General features: G+C 34.3%; 1 protein-coding gene across 50 annotated transcripts in view; it reads right to left on the bottom strand.

Moving 5' to 3' along the window:
• Positions 1–19,922, bottom strand: part of RIMS1 (regulating synaptic membrane exocytosis 1) — a 498,418-nt gene that overhangs the window by 109,934 nt on the left and 368,562 nt on the right. For 17 of the 50 annotated variants that reach the window (XM_044254144.1, XM_044254288.1, XM_044254190.1 and 14 more), the window contains 2 exons: positions 10,911–10,982; positions 3,413–3,522 (listed from right to left, as the gene is read on the bottom strand). In XM_044254144.1, the coding sequence (XP_044110079.1) occupies positions 3,413–3,522; positions 10,911–10,982 (182 nt within the window). Of the gene's footprint in view, positions 1–3,412; positions 3,523–4,602; positions 4,786–10,910; positions 10,983–19,922 lie in introns of all 50 variants that reach the window. The other 33 variants (XM_044254172.1, XM_044254302.1, XM_044254210.1 and 30 more) reach the window with 3 other exon arrangements.

Raw genomic sequence — 19,922 nt, 5'->3', positions numbered from 1 at the left:
TCCTTCTCCAATTAATTATATTAAAATATCTCAAAGTGAAATTGTTCTTGGGAGAATGTAATTCTTAGAAATTTCATAAAGCTTTATATCTACCTCCTTATTTGTATACTATTTATTGAAAAATAATGGCTTACCTAGATATTTCTAAAGGGGAGTATCATCACAGTTTTAAGTCACAGATAAAATAACAGAACACATAAAATATAGCTGGCACACCAAGTATAGTTTACAAGTAATTTTTAAATACTTCTTTAAAAGACATCCAGTTGAGCACAAAAAAAATCACTTGTTTGGTTTCAGAAAACCATACAACATTTTTATGCAAACAGTTATGTTGTTTTCAGCTTCACTCTCCATAAGGGCTAGGTTGGAATACAACTTTGGAATATAATCAGAGAAATTTCTTAGAAATCTTTGCTCAATTATCATAAACCGTTAGTTATCTAAATTTTAAGGCTACTTTTTTGGCTACTTTATCTCAAAATCTGTGTTGTAATCACTCCTCTTCTTTTCTTCTAAGTATACTTGAATGTAATCAGATTCCATGTAGCAAACAGGCTAGGATTCCTAATTTTTAAAAGAAACTTTAAACAACTTTTTCAAAAATTAAGTAAAAATGTCTTTTCAAAGGATGTGTTTGCCTTTAAAAGACCATATATTGCTTCTATGGTACAAAGACAGAGTAGTAAAACTGGATTACAGAAAACAAAACAAACAAAACACACACCCAGTCAAATAATCTAATCATCCTTGCACAAATCCTAAAAAACAATCAAGTAGGTAAATGTATCCAGAAACTGTATGAATAACATTATTTTACAAGTACATCACGAAGTTGCATCACGATCCAGGAATCTAAACCATTTGAAATATTTGCTCTTACCAACAACTACTTATCATCAACTCAGCTCTTTTTTTCAAAAATAAATAGATAAATAAGTAAATAAAACTAACTTTTATTAAAAATTTTTAAAAATAGCAACAAAAAAGACGACTGGAAAGAAGGAAGCAGAGGCTTAATTGCAAATGAACTGCATCCAGCATTAACTTCATAGAAGATTGAACTGTCTAAAAAATACTATCAAAAGAAAAAACATAATTTTATAGCCCTACCAAAAATAATGAAATCGTTCATAAATTTAACGTGCTAAATTCTGGTTAATTTATGAATTAAATGAAAAGTTTACTTTAAAAACATATTTTAGGACACACGAAGATGTCATGTCTGTTCAGTTTGAAACAGATCCATTATATGATGATGGCAGATGCTATCATATTTTCCCAAAGTCCCAGAGCACATAATAAAATCAAAAGTAAACCAGATCTGTTTTAATTATGGAAGAACACTTAGAAATAATAATACATGTTTATTCTCATATTTTAAAAAGGTTTTATGTACATGACCCTTGAGACCACAAGTTTCAGGAAACTCAAGTAACAAAAAGGGTTGACTAGTGTATTTATATTAAATTTCAAAATAACTCCATCAATTTCATGGTCAGTCATTCCTTTCTTCCCACCTCAATTCAATCCTTACAAATTGATGATTTCTCTGAAAGACAACTGTGAATAGGAATATCATAAACAGTAATGTTGATATTAACAACAGAACATAGCTTTTATAAAAAAACCCAAATCCAGCATACAATCCAACTGATTTCATAGAAGCAATTCTTATTTCTATAGAAATAACATAACTACAGTCTCACTATAGAAGAGTTATAAGGAGTACCCTTACATGCTTTTGAACCTATAGAGTGTTTTAATAATTGGAGGAAATGCAAAGAATTTTAGGAACCTGTGACTTTGGATATTGATCTTTAGCAAAATATGGCTACTGAATCTGTAGCAAAATTCCAGAATTTATAGTTCGTTTAGTTGTGCAACAGGAGTTCATGAATGGATAATTTAAATAAACACCAAATTTTATTTAAAGCAGTTTCATCTGGGCTATTGTTAATTAGAGTCTTAAAAACGTTAATTATGAGTTATCTTCTCAAAATGTTCCCAGAAGAGAAAAGAAAGTTTGTGAAACATGTGAATTGAGAATTCCAATGAATTAACTGCTATCTTAGAAAAGAAAGTCAGAGTTTCACATGGCATCATAGATTCCTTATTAATTAAATGAATACTCTTATAACAACCCTGAATATTGAAGCATGACATATCAATGAGACGTATAATTTTTAAAAATAATACACATCCAGAGTTTACCATAATAGATTCCTCTATTAGTAAGTTGGTATTTCTTAAAGTCTACACTAGTTTTTCTAAAACCAAGTATTCTGTTTATATCCTCTGTCATCTCAGTCTTTGAAATAATGTATTTATCTTAGATTATTTCTTGTGATACATTTCTGTGATACACTCAGTAAGTTACTTCAATTAAGTAAGTAAAACACGTACGCAGCTCCCTCAATATAGAATGAAATAGAAGTGTCACATCAGCAACAACCAACACTGCTGAAAAAAATATTCAAAATGTTAACCTTTTAGTTGTTTTATGGGGATGAAGATTTTGAACACATGTTTTAAACAGAAGTCTGCTGTATTTATAATCCCAAATTAAAAATTATTTCAGTACATTACTTAATGGATACCTGATAATACTTGTGTGATAACATATACTGATAAATATTTTCACCTACTAAGAAATGGGATAGACCTTGGGTCACATGAGGAAAAAAAAAACCAAACAAAACAGTAACTATTTTAACCCAGTATTGAAATAATCTGGCCCAGATAGTTTAGGGAACCTAATTTCCATTATTGAAACTCTCCTATCTCTCTGTCTCTGTCTCTCTCATACTCTCTCTCTTTTTCTCTTTCATTCTCTCTCTTTTTAGGAAAATAAACACAACATGTATGTGCTTAAATAAGAGAACCTGTAAGTAACGATGAACTGTTAAAAAGGAAAAAAACCCAAATTGCTAAAATGTGTGCTCTAAGTTATTCTTTCTTCATAAAACTTGTATAAAAAACCAGGATATTGCAAGTAAGTTAAAAAAAAAACACCGGTAAAGACTTCAATATGATCAAATGCTTGCTTAAAAACATTTTAAAAGCGAGCTTAAATAAACCTTCTTCTAACACATAAAATGCCATATTTTACTGAGATTTTAAAAACCGTACTTTCTTTTTTTCTTTCCCTTTGAAAAAAGGTATTTCTAGGGCTCAATTCATTCTCCCAATCGACAATCTAAAAATTCATTCATTCACTCACTCAGCAAAAAACAGAGTATATGCCATGAACCACTGAAACTTGGTTCTGGGAATAGAATTCTAAGACACAAAATCCTAGGATTCAGTAAACTACATAAATTAAAGTAGTATTCATTTAATAAAAGGTATATAAAAAGAGGTGATTCTCAAATCCAAGGTTTTTGGACAATGATCTCTCTTTATTGGATACCTTGTTCTATACTGCCGCTTCTCACTGGCACCTGTGGGAGCTGTCGTCCCCTCCGACTGCTGAAGGGTGTGTCTGCAGCAGGATGGGTTGGACTTGCTTGTCTGTGCATTCTGTGGGCAAAAAACAAAGAAGGAATGAAATGGTGAAACTCCAAGAGGGCCTGACAAATACCTCTCCCCCCTTCCTGTTACTATTAAAACAGACATAAACTCCTAACTCAGCCTTTGGAAACAAAATCAAATGCTTTTGAAGATATGTATAAAAGAAATACTATAGAAAGGGGCTAAAAGAGACAGGGTAATGTCTGTCACACATTTTCTGCATAACAAATTCCTGAACTGAGTAAAATGAGACTTACTTCTTTGAATTAACTTACATATGAAGTTGTGGCTTTCCATTAAGTTATCCATTTTTGGTAGTGCTGAACCAATGTATCTACTAACAGCCTCTGAATCCTAACAATGTAGATAAATTAGTTTAAAAAGGCTGTTGTCTAAATTGCTACTGTTAAGTCAATTATTATACATAGAATTATTTATAAGTGATTAGAATACTTCTAGCTGTAGACTTTTATAAAAGTTACCATTCACTTGTTGTTTATTTTTAAATAGGAAAAAATTGACAGTACTTCAACAAATAACCTTGGCTATAAAACATACTGGTGCAAGGATCAAAACTACAAATATAAATTTGAGAAGCGTGCAGATACATTACTACTGCACAGGAATAAGCTGACCTCCATCTGCTGGCATTCAATTTTTTTTAAACTGAAAAACTTTTAAACACTAAGATTTAACTGAACACGTACAAAAGATTTTTGTAAAGAAATTTCTCTTAGACTTTTGAAAGCAAATACACATTTAATTTTCCAGGTAATTGCTCATAAAGAATTTTACATCATTAAAATAGATATAGATATATATGAATATGCCACAAACAGATGGAAGGACATAAAACAGCCAAATTTAATTTTCAATGATAGCTAATTGGCAGGAACTATAGACTATTATCAGCACAGTGAAGATAGATGCAAGTAATAGAGGATGTGGGAGAGGTTGAAGTGCCACAAAGAAAGGATTAAAAATTATGGTGTCATAATGAGTGAAAGCATCAAGTGCTCAGGAAAGTACAACACCACACCAACACCCGGAGGCAGAACATGAATGCTGGGCTGGACACTGAAGAGCGACCTTGTCAGAAGTGGAGAAGGTGGCGCCGACCCTCCGGGGGCAAGGTGGTGGGTAGAACACAGTGTTCTGACACTAGAGTGCTCACTCGACCTTGAGCGAGCGGGATGTTTTCCCCTAAGGACTGGCTGATCAGTCGCTCTTAGGGCTGCGTATCCCCTTCTAGAAAGGCATGGTGGGAGAACCCTAAAACATTAGGGCCAAAAAAGATCTTCAGTCAGCAGGTTCACATTAAGTTTGATACCAACACATTTGTCCAAGGAGAAAACCTGGTTACTCTTACAAGGCAGCAACTTTAAAAACCAGAAGAAACCCACCATCATGCAATCACTGAAATGGAATTCAAAGGAAACTGACAAGTTATTGCAAATACATGCCATGTGGTTTTTAGAGGACTAATCCAGATTCCTCCAATGTAACAAACCTCTTGTTAAGTTGTACAAGGGAAGAGACTTCTGTCTCTTGGTTTTTACTGAGCTGCATCTCTAGTGCCTAGAATACAGCCACACAGAGAGCAAGAACTCAATACAGATACCTTGAGTGAATGAATAAATATGATTAGAATAACGAATACAGTGATACTTCAAGCACTTGCCTTCAAGAAGAAATAGTGCACTGTAGGACTCTGTGTATACTTTTACAATGCTCATAATTTTAATCTGCAATAGGAAGTTTATTCCAAGTAGGCTGCAAAAGGAAGATGTCTTCTGAGGTTAATTTAAGCAGACCAACAAATTAAAACGATGCAATAAGATGGAATATGTTTCATTATTGAACTGACTAAATACAAATGGCTGATGTATGGATAATAACATATCTTCTAAGATTAAAAAAAGTCTGAAAATATATTTGTCCATATATTAACAGGTACCTTAATATAGGGTTCAAAATTTTTATGAAGCCAATTTATGAACCAAGGATTAGGAATTAAAAACTGGTAAGTATCTTGTTTAAAACAGGTACATGTTTTTGCCTTTAAAAAAATCATTTCCAGTATGTATTTTAAATAAGATGGATGTTTAAAATACCCAATATGGATTATTTTTTACAGTGATAGAAGCAAAGGGATAATACCTCATCCTTTTTGAAACAATGCTATAAATCCACTTATCAAGTGATTTGAAGTGTGAGAGTAAAAAATAACATATTGGTCACCAGAAGTACTTTAATTATTGAGTATTTTATTTAACTTGTATTTATATTGACAATTTTTCTTTTAAATAAAATGATTTTCACAGCTAAAATTATTTAAATTCAGGGTATCTCCTCTATTTCAGCACAATAAAATGGGAAAAATATACAACTTAGAACTGTAATAAAGAACTGTAATAAAGCTGCATTTTTATCTTCTTGACCTATGGATTAATGCTTTATTAGGCCCTAATGCAAATCCTGAAATCTGGACTGTTGTCTCAATTTCTAAATTAAAAGAAAAAAGAACTAACAATTCATATTAAGACTGTTCATTCATTCTCAATTGACTTTTCACATAACTCAACCCTACAGAATTAATTTATATGGAAAGCACTGCATGATCAAGTCATTTCCTTTGTAAAGAAAGAGTTTTTATCTATTACTCTTCACAAGCTATTACCATGAAAATAAACTTCAAGCCATCCTTGTTTGAAATACACTTTCTAAGTTGGTCTAAAAAGTGAATACGGTTTCCATCCTGGTACTGAGAAATTGCATTTCAATTTCACTAAAATCTTACTTCATTTCTTCATAAGAACTAAAAGGACTATTTAAATGTGACTTGAAATATAAATAAATTAGGCAGACCTTATATGGCACCAAACTGAATGGTAAAGATATAAAAAGCAATTCTGGAGACAAATAAATGGCTTTCTAGGTGAGAAAGCCAATACTCCCCTATTATTATTTCTATAACAGGTGAGTATTATACAGACTGAGACTCCGTGACTTAGTGTTTCCATCTCCAAAGTCACAGGTAGGTGGGCAGTGTCTGAGGACACCTTGCACAGTGCTTAAGGTGCATCATTTAGCACCAGATCTGTTTCTTTCTTTGACATGAACTAAAAGTCCCACAATGACAACAGTCCCTGCTGCCAGCTGAACTGTAACAAATACAAAAGCACAGACCGAAGGTGCGGCATCAGAAACCACTCTGTCTGAGGAAGAGAGAGGAGGGTGGCAGTACGTCGGAATTCCAGGAAGGAAAACTGAGGAGAGTGAAAATGCAGAACATTGAGAAGAGCAAGGTTTTGGAGGTGAGAGATAATGGAACCAAGTACAGTTCATTTCAGACTAGAGGAAAGGCGAATCAGCCAAGAAATTCTGAGGTACAGGAGTGAAATGTTGGGAATCCAGGCTTTTGAGCCTTGATGTTTCAGTGGAATGGGATGAGTTAAGAAAGTTAAGGTTGCAAGAATGGAAGAGATGAGGAGCCACCATATTAGACAATGGAACAGGGAGTGCATGGGGGATAGATAAAATGACAGTCACAACTATTCTCTACAGAGCATCAGTATGGAGCCAGGCACTGAATGTCTGTGTGTATGTGCACACATACATGTATGTTCTTTCTTGATATTCTTATAACAACTCTGAGAAATATAATTATTCCTATTTTATAGACAGAAAAACTGAGGATCATAGAGTGACTTGTACAAAGACAAAGAGCTAACGTGTGGTAAAAGGACCCACACAGATCTACTGAGTGCCAACACTTGCTTCCTGTGCTGCTTGTAGAGATAGGCTCTCTTTCCATATCACAAGATGAAAAATGGCAAATCCTTGGATATATTGTTTATCTTGTAAACAAAATCTAAATATATATTCAAATGTCAAACTGTCTGACAAGATTTAACAGATTTGTCTCCTGAGAGTCTGTAGGAATAAAAGATATGGGAAATGGCATTTAATGAATACCTATTCCATTTTATAGACCTGTAAATAGCCCACATTTTTTAAAACAAAATATAAGACTTCTAGAGCAAAATTCTAATGAAAACCCAAGTATATCTGAAGCTAGTTCACCATCTCCAAATGTGTATCTAAGTATTCACCAAGTCCAGTCTATGCCTACTCTCTTCACCCAAGACTAGTGTTTTGACTTGAACTTAAGTAAAACACATTTCTCACCAAAATCTGAAGTTGTTAATTCAGGCATTCCTATTGTTGCAATAGTTAAGTGTCTCCTAATGCAGCTTAAAAATGTAATTCTTTTTTTATGGCTTGTTAAAGGATGGACATGCACATGGTATTTAAGGTTAACTGTTCAAAATGGTTCCTTCTGTAATGGCCATTAAGGGCCTACACATTCCCCTTCCAATAGCACCAGCACAACATAAAATGCATATATGTTGGGAAGCTTTCCTTCTTAGAACTGCTTAATCCCAAATACTAGTCCTGACAAAACATCCCCTGGATAGGTTGCAGAGTACAGGTTCCACAACAAGAAAAGTCACTAGAGTAGAAAGGGGAAATGACCTGCTACCAAGCAGGTCATATAGCTGAATTCATATGAGAGTGAAGAGTCAGACTTTTACTACAGAGCTTCCTGAGACAATGTAAAGCACTGCTTTAAATGCTAGGCACAAAAGTCAGATATGAGTTCTGCTTATTTTCTGCCTATAACTAGTCACCATATTTGTCAAAATACTTTCTTACAACACTATTCCCCATGAGGCCAAATTTGTTAAGGCCAACAAAGGGCCTTCAAAATGATGACTGTTAAATAGTAAATTTTGCCAGAAGCCAAGGGGTGACTATGTGATATGAACCCTTTGAGTATGTTGTTAACTTCCCAAAGACCTTGAATCAGTGTCCAAAGCATTCACACTGTAACCTCAATTCACCTGTAGTTAGATATCAACTCATGGTATCTTCTAAAGTATTAAGAGTGGCACAAACCTAGAAAATCCAGGCCAATTCTTTTTTTTTTTTAAAGATTTTATTTATTTATTTGACAGAGATCACAAGTAGGCAGAGAGGCAGGCAGAGAGAGCGGAAAGGAAGCAGGCTCCTGCTGAGCAGAGAGCCCGATGCAGGACTCGATCCCAGGACCCTGAGATCATGACCCGAGCCGAAGGCAGCGGCTTAACCCACTGAGCCACCCAGGTGCCCCCAGGCCAATTCTTTTGTAACTAGTTATTCAACAACTCACTTAAAAACCAGGCATATCATTTACACAAATCAATGGAGAGCTTTAATTATAATCAAACAAATCTACACACTTAAAAGGTTTGCATTGTCTATATTAAAACCTGTTAGCAAAGTAAAGAAAGAGAGAGTAATATGAGTATGGTCCTTAAGCAGCAAACACCTGAGACTGGGAAGCAATCAAATTCTTGCTACACTTTTTGCAGGGATGGAGGATTTGTGTTTATCTACAGATAGTTTCAGTGTTGTAGAGGAAATGCCCAAATATTACTCATTTGTAGTTAAGCACCATTAGTTGATTCTAGAATCATCTAGCATTTTATAAAACAGTATCCAATTGTCAAAAAGACTTGCTCATTGATTTATCCTAAATAAAACTGCACACGGTAGTCACTCAACTAGTAACTGTTAAATGAATTAAAGCTTGAATGGAACAAAAAGAGTAAGACTTGGAGGAAAAATTTCAATCACGGCGAAGTAATTGAAATTCTGTCTGTCTCTGAGGCAGACGGGCAGTGTATGGTTGAAGATTAAAAACTTGTCTAAGCAACTTAAGTCATTTATAATTCTAGTAAAGAAACTGCAGTTAACTGAGTTGGCATTAAAGAATATGTAAATGGAAACATAATACTGTTTCATTACAGGCTATCTATCTATCAATCATCTATCTAAAGTGCTAGAACTTTGTTCTTCATTCCCTTTCTCAAAGCATAGCTCCTTTGTAAAACTGAATTTCTATTGAACACTCTCTGAATTCTCTAAATCCTTGTTCTATTGTAAATTAGAGTCCCTAAACTGTCAATATCTCCATAGATACTAGCTAAGAGTAAGTTCCATCCTCTCTTTATCCACACTCTTTCACGTAACTAATAGCTACTCGTTTTTCTGATCTCAACTCAGAAGTAGTATCTCCTGGGAAGATTCCCTCTTTTGCTGTTCCCTGTTTTATTCCTTGAACTTAGCACATCGCTTCGCACATATCTTTTAAATGACTAACTGAATTGTTCAGAGTTTATTTCAATTAAGCCTACTGCGACAGCCTAGTGGTGACTTGTATCTGCCCTTGGAGCTTCCAATCCACCCTACAAAATGTTGTTACAGTGATCTTTAATTTTGGAACTCAAAGCCAGTCACTAGCGTCTCAAGCCCATCAATGGCTCATGGAGGTATAAAGCAGAAGCTGAAATTCTGTTAAACAGTCCACAAGGTCACGTGTGGCATAACATCTAATGGATTTCTCCAGCTTTATTTTCAATGCTCTCTCCCATCTCCTGGAAGAACTCGCCCTCTCAAAATATGGATCCCCCAAACCAAGAGTAAAGTTTAAGCCTCGGTGTTTTCTCATTTTTTTTTTCTTTCTCATGGAATATTTTCTTCACATCTATTTTCATATATCTGGATTTCGCTCAGGTTACACCTTTTATGAGATATCTCCTTTCTGCACTATACTCTTTTTCCTGTGTTTTCACTATATCTTGTGCATACCTTTATAGTAATAGCTGTAAGACTTCAGTCCATTCTTTCATTTACATCTGTGTCCACCTGCATGTTCTCAGTGCTTTTTTGGATGAATGAATAATGTGTTAATGGGACATTAGGTGTTTTTTTACAATTATGTAAAATAATGTATTAGTATCTTACACCAAAAAAAAAGTAAAAAAAAATTATAAAGTTGGATGAATTACAAAGAAAGGTCAGTAATTCCTTTAATTTTTATATTAACTCAACAAATATCTTTCATATACAAGTAGAATCTTAGATGTACTTGCAGAAAAGAGATTTAAAAGATGACATCATTCAGATAAATAACAGACACTCAAAATATTTGCATATTCCAAGTATTATATTCATTAACATTTAAGAATCTCAGAAAATCTCAGAAACAAAATATTAATGTCCTAATATGTAAACAGTAATGAGCACCGATATGGTCCTCTTTAGTAATCAGCATGATGACTAAGAGACATATCTGAGATTTTTCTTAAACCCTAAGATTTAAGGGCCACCTTCAGATTACCCTCCTCTTGTTTTTTGAGGCTATTCCCATATGGGAGATCTATTTACATGAATGTCTTTAAACATCACAGGCTATGTTTAAAAACTGATCATGTAAAATGAGAGTTTAAGGAACCCTGAATTTATCAGTTGAAAGAGAAGATGGCCACACAGCACAACACCAAGCCTACCTTTCTGCATCAGAGGCAGTGCCTTTCCTAGTCTGTTTTTGGATGCTAGATCTTTCAGACTTTCTGGAGTGCCTGTGGAATGAAATGTTAAAGAAATACAAAATATATGATGAATACAGCTACAGTAGTTTCATACAATGATAAAAACAATAGACATGAAAAATGACAACTATCTTATTTAGATGGTTTTGTCAGTCAGTGCTTTTAAAAATAAAAACAAAAAATAATAAATAAAAATCTGAACTGGAACTGGTGGGAGACATAAGTTGCCCCACAGGAGACCCAAGAAGCAGGGATTCCCTTAGTTTAAAAAGGTCTGTCTGCAGGAATGATTTAGTATGGACCCCCACTGAGCAACTTGGCCTCTCCTAATGAATAAACAAGTCCAGGGGAGAAATGGAGCGAGGACAGATGTGATGACAGCAATGGTTTGGGTACTGGAAGACTACAAAGGGGGACGTGCCCTCTGCGTTTACGAGTTGAAACAGGGTGCTGCAAGAATTTGTTGTTTGTTATTCTTCTCCCACAAAATATGAGAAGAAAAATACCACAATGAAATATGCTTCACGTAATCATTTTAAATCAAGAATTAAAACTATATCCAAAGTTATTATAAGCATGCTTTTGAAACCATGTAGCATTTTAAAAAGCTGATTACACATCACCAATCAAAGAATCAAGTTCTCAATTTACTCCATGTCCCAGACATAGATATATATATAGAACATTTGGAACTTGAAATGCATTTTCCCAAAGAAACGCTTCTATAGAGAGCTTACCTCCCTAAGCAGCAGCTCATATATACTATTTGACTTAAAATGTGTCTCACCTACTATATATTTGAAATAAATATAAAATATTATGGTCAAGAAACTAAAACTTATTACTAAAAAATCCCAGAGAAACCATCAAAAGTAACATGCATTTTAATCTTGATAATTTATATTTTTCTCTCAATAGTTGATTCTTTACAATTTATGCTTATTTTTCTTTCCTGATTTCACTTCCTTCCAACAACAAAGAGACAACCGTCTGTCATTTCCTACTAATGCCAGATAATCAGGGTGTCTCATATATGCCAAGCCCTGCTGTCCCCACTAGAAATACACGTCAAAGTATGAAATCCAACAGGGTGTACAGACTTCTGGGGCTGCTCCTCTCTCCCCGTTATCTTTCGCTATTGCCCAAACTGGGTCCACCCTGTGTTGCCTTTCTAATTCAGGGCTTCAGTTGTGCGTCCTCAGGCTTTCTGTTACCACGACGTCTCACTTTCATCTCACAACTGATGAAAAAGGTATTGACACAGAGGAGAGAAACATCTCTTGCTTACCACTTTCCTTGAGTTATTGGAAAAAAGGATATATGGAAGGATATCTCGAGGTCAGGTACTGAGGGAAGTACTGACTTATTAACCTTCATGACAATCCTTTCAGGTGTCATCTTTATTTCAAAGATGAGGAAACAGGCTCAGGACAAGCCCACCCAGTAAGAAGTAGACCTGGGATAAGAATGTAGATATGTCTAGCTCCTGACCTGTTTCTGTCATGTGCTCTCAGCAGAGAGAAGGGAGGAAATTGGGTCTGATATATGTCCTTGGGGCTGCACCCTTCCTCAAGAAGGGAAGAAACTATGAAATATGGGGATAGGCCTTGGAAAGCACTAAGGGATAATATCTCATATTAAAGGAATCTCTCTGATATTCTTGTTTACTTTGTTATCCTATGATGAGGAGGGGGCACTCTAGTGTGTAGAAGACTGGAGAAGGGCACGGCACATGCCTGAAATCGATGGGAGGTGGTTGCTGGGAAGGAAAGCCAGTTCCTAAAGCACACAGAACACAGGCATATAGATAGCAGGAGAAGCTGCTGGAGGCCCAGTAGGCATCTGAGCTCAAAATTTAAAAATACCATTATGGGGAGGGAGACAACCATAAGAGACTCTTAATCTCACAAAACAAACTGAGGGTTGCTGGGAGGAGGGGGTTATGGAGAGGGTGGTGGGTGATGGACATTGGGGAGGGTATGTGCTATGGTGAGTGCTGTGAAGTGTGTAAGCCTGATGATTCACAGACCTGTACCCCTGGGGCAAATAATACATTATATGTTAATAAAAATAATTAATAAAAAAATACCATTATGGAAAACTGATGCTTTTTTTCTGACACTTTTAGAGCTCTTCAGACATTATCTTAAACATGTCAAGGTAAAGTTGAACCCCACCAGAGGCCTGTGCTGGTGGTTTTGCTTTGTTTTGTTTTTTTCCGTCCTGTAGAGCAGAGGAAGTGACAAGCTAATGTTCACATTACTGGACCACAAGAGTGCCCAAGGACTGATGGGACAATTGTTTCTTCTCTCATATTCAGCGGAATGAGAGCAGAGTTTTAGGTCAATTCATGAAACTCCTTGTCATAAAAGTTCTCACCCATTTATTCATTCAATAAATATTTGTTGAATATGTACAGAAGCCAGATTGTTCTAAGTGCTTGGCCTACGTCTGTGGGGGGAAAAAAAGATTTCTGCCTTTAAGCAATTGATTTTATCTGTAGGAGAAAAATAATACACAGCAACAACAAAAAACCCTCAACATCTTGAGGGCTTATCCCAGATTTATTTCTTACTTAAATTATATAGTATAATCAAAGATGGCAAATACTAGCAACAACAAAAAGTATACCAGAGCCAGGAGGATCAGAAATGTGTGTGAGGGTACAGTTTGGGGGCAGATGCAGAGTGCCATCTTCAGCAGGGTGATCAGGGAAGGGCTCACTGAATAGGTGACATACGGTGAGAAGGGGGTTAGCCACCTGTATCTCTCATGGAAAACCTATCTCAGGAAAATGAAACAGCAAGTGCATAGGCCCTATGGCAGATGTGTGCCTGGTATGTTTGAGCAAAGTAAGGAAACTGGAAAGGGAAGTTCTGAGAGGGAGAAGTCAGGTGACAAGTTTGGTGATGGTGGGGGAGGGCGAGGGGGAGAGTGGGGGCGGGGGAGGAGGAGAGACACGTAGAGTCCTAGAGATTCTCGTACAAACTTTCTACTACTGCACAACGAAAAGGCTTATGGACATCTTGTAGAACTTGTGTGTTTTTGTTTCTATCCCTACTAATTTCTATTACTCTTTCTAGATTCGATTGAGACTTGACTTCTGTAAAACTTTCAACTCTCCCTCCTCTTCTCATCCTTACAATATAAAACACTCACATGATAGACTGATTATCCCAATAATCCATAACGAGGGCAATGACAACCATGACAATGCCAATACCAAGGACAGCTAACACTTACGGAGAACTTGCTCGGTGCTTACATGACGGCTTTACCTGCACTAACTCATCTATAATCTCACCAGTCTTGTGAGGTGGGGACTACTTTTTTTTATCCCGTTGAAAAATAAAAAGATTGAGGCTTAGAGAGATTAAATAACTTCCTCTAATTCACAGAGTCATTACATATGAAACCATGAAATGAAAGAAGACCACAATCTCAACAGCAGTGAACACAGGCATCCATGGCAGAGAAGACGCCGGAGTCCAGTAGTTCAAAGCATGGACTGTGGATTCAGCCCGTCTGGGTTTAACTACTGTTTCTGTCTAGCGAGGTGATTTTAGTCAAGATATTTAACCACTCTGTGCCTCGGTTTTGCATTTTTGTTCTGACCTGTGAAGTGGAGATAATACTAACCTCTCATAAACTTGCTAATTCTACATTAATATCGCTCAGTACTTGTGTTACAGTTGTGACATTACAGAGAACAAGGGTTTGTAATAGTTTGGGAATTTTAATTACTCAGAACTAGCAAGCGGTAAGTGCTATGAAACTATTATTTAAACGGATAATAACACATATCTGTTTCTTAAAGGTAAAGACTTTTGTCTATAGCAGTGCCGAGCTCAGTCAGTATTCTGTAATCAGATGACAATAACTCATGAGAGGTTCATACATCTAAATTTTTATTCTTTTATTTATTATTATTTTATTTCTATTTTTAACCCTCTTGTTAAGAATGACCTTTTTTTACCTCTCCAAATGCTATAGAAACTTACATTTACTTACCTAAAGATTTCTATGAAGGATAGATCTTCATAATTCTTTTTAACCACTTAAAATCTTCAAATTGAGTTACACTTAATTGTAATAATTCAGTGGAAAGCAAGAATACAGAATAGAAAATTCTAATGTCTTTTCCACTCCAAATCCTGTTATAGCTATGAATATATTATATTTTTTAAAGACAGCTATTTCTTAGAATAGAGGTTTGTGATATGTGAAATAGGAATGATTAGAACAAACAACTTATATTTACATACTACTACACTATTAAAACTACTGATCATATGATCATAAAATGAATCATAGTGAAATGAGCTATATTCTACCTTACATTACTCTTTCTAAGTTCCTTGTGATCAGGAATGGCATCTGTCTTGAGTTAGCACTGTAACATCAGTACCTAGCACATGGTTGCTGCTCATAAGTATTTGTTAAATGCCTGGTTAAAAAAGTAATTATTTTGAGTATTATCCTGTAATTTGAGAGTTTAAAAAATTACAGTAAGTAAAAAAAGAACTACAGTTATAAAGTTCACTTTACATCAAATTAAGTAAATTTAGAAATAGAACTTTTCGTTGTTTTCTGGGCTTCAGTAAAATACAAAATATCATAAACAAAAAATGGCATTTAGTTATTGACTTATGCATCATGAAGTCAGTCATTGTTATTGGCCCTTTATATGCTTATCATGTTGCAACAAGGCAGCCTAGACACAATTTTATTCTTAAAGGGACACTAGTGTTCAGCTAAGCCACCTACAACTACCTAAATTTACAGATGAGGAAACAAAGTCCCATAAGGTTTAAGTGGCTTATCCAAGGTAGTAGCGGCCTTAATTATTTGGTGAGGACACCACCATCATGTCCTCATATACTTTGGTTCTCTGCCCATTCTGCCATCCAGTGACTTGAATGATTTGACTTTACTGGAGGGACTCCTGGAGAGAAGTGAATAAAACAGGGTTATAGCATTTCCATTATGTCTTACTTATTTTGGGTTTTAACATGCTTTGTTCTATTAAAAATTTTTATCATTTTATTATTCATAAAGAATGTTTCTTTGGTCTAGACATGCATGAATCAGAAATACTAAGCTTTCTTTTCTCTTCACAACTTAATCATTATATGGTTTTGGCTTTATGATCCTTAGTTCACAGGGCACAAATAGAATTCTTTAAAAGTTATAAAGCTACATTCAAATGGAGGTATAACAATTATTTTATTATTAAATCAAAGCAAGAGTAAGTAATAATCAGAGAAGTGGGAGTGTTCTTAATTAAATCTAATTTTTTCAAAGATCTGTTTTTAATTATTGTTCTATTAATTTAAATGCTAAGACTCATAAAACGTACTAATGAAGAGAGGTAATTGTTAAAACCTATTTCTGTGCTTTCCTTTCCTCTTCAGTAACTAAATTCAATTAGAGCAATTCCCTGAAGACATTGATAAATACAGCTTTTCTGAAGGTATTAAAATTCTATTAAAGTCTAAAATCAATATGTTAATAAAATAGTAGTATTACTTAAGACTACTTTATTTTAAAGATTTTTTTTTTTTTGAGAGAGAGAGCGTTGTGGGGGAAAGGGACCAAGAAAGGGAGAGAGTCTTAAGCACACTGGGTGCTGGGTGGGGCGCCCCACACAGGGCTCCATTTCACGGCCCCGAGATCCAACCTGAACCCCTGAACTGAGATCAAGAGTCAGAAACTTAACCAACTGAGCCATCTAGGCACCCTTATTTAAGATTATTTCATAATAAAATGAACATACGTTTGTTTGTTTTGTTTTGTTTTTAAATCCACAGCATTTTAATTTAATTAGAATTAGCACAGATATCATAAGAAAATATCTGCTGGCTAACTACCTAGATGGCTGATTGTGGAACGCAAACGTCTATCATCTTGTCTCTTCATAAGCTTAGTAAGAAAACTTTATATCTCAATAGAATCTACCTAAGTAAGAACTGTCCATATGCAGTGAAGATGGCTGCATATGATTAGGATGTGTGCACCCTTTTTGTACAGTATCGATATTTATGTATATGACAACAGCTATTAAACAGGCTCAAGTATTTTAGTGGATGAGTATATTTCACTCATTTAAATAAAGAACATTTTTGAAAAGCACAGATAACAAAAGATGTTATCAAGCAAATAAAAACGGTAAGTAAGGTACTGAATTTGTAAATGGTTCTACATTAACTCTGCATCACTCTGGCAATTGCCATGAACTCTGGAAGTAAAAAAGTAGGTGACCTCTTTATTCCAGAAATATTTTTAATGGAGAAAGAATATTCATTCAGTTTGAATCAAAGGAATCCACCTGACCCTTTTTGTCAGAGATTCTAATATGCAATTAGCTGCTACTAAGTGACCAGTGTACAAAACTATACAAAAGTGATTATTTACAAAAAAAAATAGGACCTACTTTAGTGACTCAGGAATCAATCTTTAATACAGTGGGATGTTTTACTTGTGGCAATAATTTATTTGTTGCCAACAATTTAAAGTCCTTGAAAACAGGGTTATTTCATCAAATATTTTTAATATTTATTTGTCACACACCCTAAAGATGTCATGTATAATGATGCAAAGATATTCTCAATCAGATGGAGTTTGCAACTTCAAGATAATGAAGTGTTAAAATACATCTCAAAAATTATCAAATAAGAATATATTGCATTTTCCTGAAAAAGCATTTACGCCAAGAATATTTTAAAGTAGAATTAGATAGTAACAATTATGATTACTTATACTAGCCTTTCACATTTAAGAATGATTGATTCAACTGTGAGCACTAAACTCAGAACCTTGATGCTTCAGGGATGTATTAAAATACATTCTTTTCTAACTTGAATACAAAAATATTGATTAATCTGAAGTCACAAGAAGATGAATATCTTACTAAATTCACAAAGAGAATTATGTATACTCAGGTTCATAAAAGCTACTTTTTACATGTTAAAATAATGCCATTTACAAAGAGGTATTTTGTTATTGGAATGATTATATTTTAAACCATCTTCACATTTTTAGTAATAAAACTGCAGGGAAATTTTCCCTATAATTTTAAAGTCAGAATCATCCTCTGGGATTCTAAATTTATGTATTTTTTTCCTCATCATTGTTTGTTTTAAATATTCTATAAATTCTAGGAAATCTTCCTACATCTAGAAAAACCTGCTTTCATGTTAATTCCAAATAAATCTATTACACAACTTGAGATGACATCAAGATTGTTTAAAACTGAAATTAAATTGCGAGAAAATGGTATGTTAAAAGTCGTGTGTGTGTGTTAAAAGTCGTGGGTGTGCACACATAACCTCAAGTATATTTATGCTGTAAGAAATAAGGGGGCAACTAAATGCTTTCCAACTTAACTAGAGAACTGTCTTAAGCAAAATTTTTTACTTATTTTCAAAATAATTAAATAGGACCTTGATTCAAGACATCCAAAGGCTGATTATATAAACTGTCACTGATTTTAGAATATTTTCCTAGTTGTCAGTGATCTAGGGCAAAAGCCAAATAAATGATGCTCAAATCATCATGAGCTTTCAGTGTCTCCAAATCTGATGTTATCTTCCCTTCTTTCGGAAATTGGCAGAAAATTCTGAAAAAGTAAATAACGCTGATAAGAGGTAAAATGCAAGTGTTAAGTTTTGCCAAGTGGCTGACATGGTTACCTACAAATATAGCATCTGTTGATTTAGCTATTTTTCTGTCATATTTATGGGCACATATTATTTCTAATTTTAGTAAAAGTTTATTGTAAATAACTTTCTGTTCTCTATAGTAATATATCATAGTATCAAGCCATTTAAAATATATGCTTTTTGGTTGAACATAGATCTTATATGCAAATAAGTCATAATAAAAAATAAAATGTATATTCAGAATTATGTATTAGCAAAACTTCCTTGGTGATCTTACCTAAAATGATCATCTGCTCCTAAAATTTACTCATAAAGTTATGTATACAATCTACGAAATCAAATAACATAAATAATTCATATGTCTTTAAATGACAGCTAATTTCCATCTCATGTATATAAAAACTGCGAAACTATTATTTGGACTTCCATTTTGCTTAATTTGTGGCCCAACAGACTTACATCTATATTCATTATAAATACTGTTATATTTAATTGTCTTGTACTCAAATAGCATTTCATGAGATGAAATTTACTCACTCATTTGTCTGGAATAAAGTCAAAGCTTTCTAGAACTGTGTTTTATAAAAGGAAGTTCTAAGTCCTTGATGGCCAGAACCTTGATTTTCTTAAACGCTTCTGTGTCTCTAGCCATAGTAAGAGGGCACACTGTAGACCACAATAAATATTTGTTGAATGAATGAGTAGCAAAGTGGATGTAAGTTTTGTTTAATTTATATGATTGCTTTATATTTTTATTTGAAAATACTTTAAATTTAGAATAATTTTTAGATTGGAGATTTGCTAACTGTTCTACTCTATGAAATTCTGTCCTAGGAACCAAAAGGAATTAGTTTTAAATTTCAAATACAAAGTCATCTTAAAATGTAAACTTCTTAAAGATTAAAACATGATTAAAATACTCTTAAAGTCTTTATAAACTAGTTTGTAGTCTTTTCCAAAATGGTAAAATGACTTAATTTTCTTTGAGTGACAAGGCTTAGTTTTTCTTCCAAATTGAAATCCTGAAGTTATCTTGATAATTTACAGATACAGAAAAAAAAATTACATCACTCTTAACTAAGATTGCAATTATTCTGCTATCTATATCCACACATACTGGAAATGAACAAAAGGAACCTTTTGTAAATGGTTTACTAGTTGTTCTGTTTCTGAGCTACCAAATACGCTTCACTTCAATCAATATACCAATATGCTGACTGAATTTCTGCTTCGACTAGAAGAGAAGCACCCCAAACATCCAATAACTTTTTGTGACCAGTCAGAAAAAGATATTTAAAGCCAATGACTA

This window comes from Neovison vison, chromosome 1, assembly GCF_020171115.1.
Source record: "Neovison vison isolate M4711 chromosome 1, ASM_NN_V1, whole genome shotgun sequence".
In the NCBI taxonomy this organism is placed as follows: Eukaryota; Metazoa; Chordata; class Mammalia; order Carnivora; family Mustelidae; genus Neogale; species Neogale vison.
The sequence above is the reverse complement of the archived record's forward strand: the minus strand, read 5'-3'. Positions and strand labels throughout refer to the sequence as shown.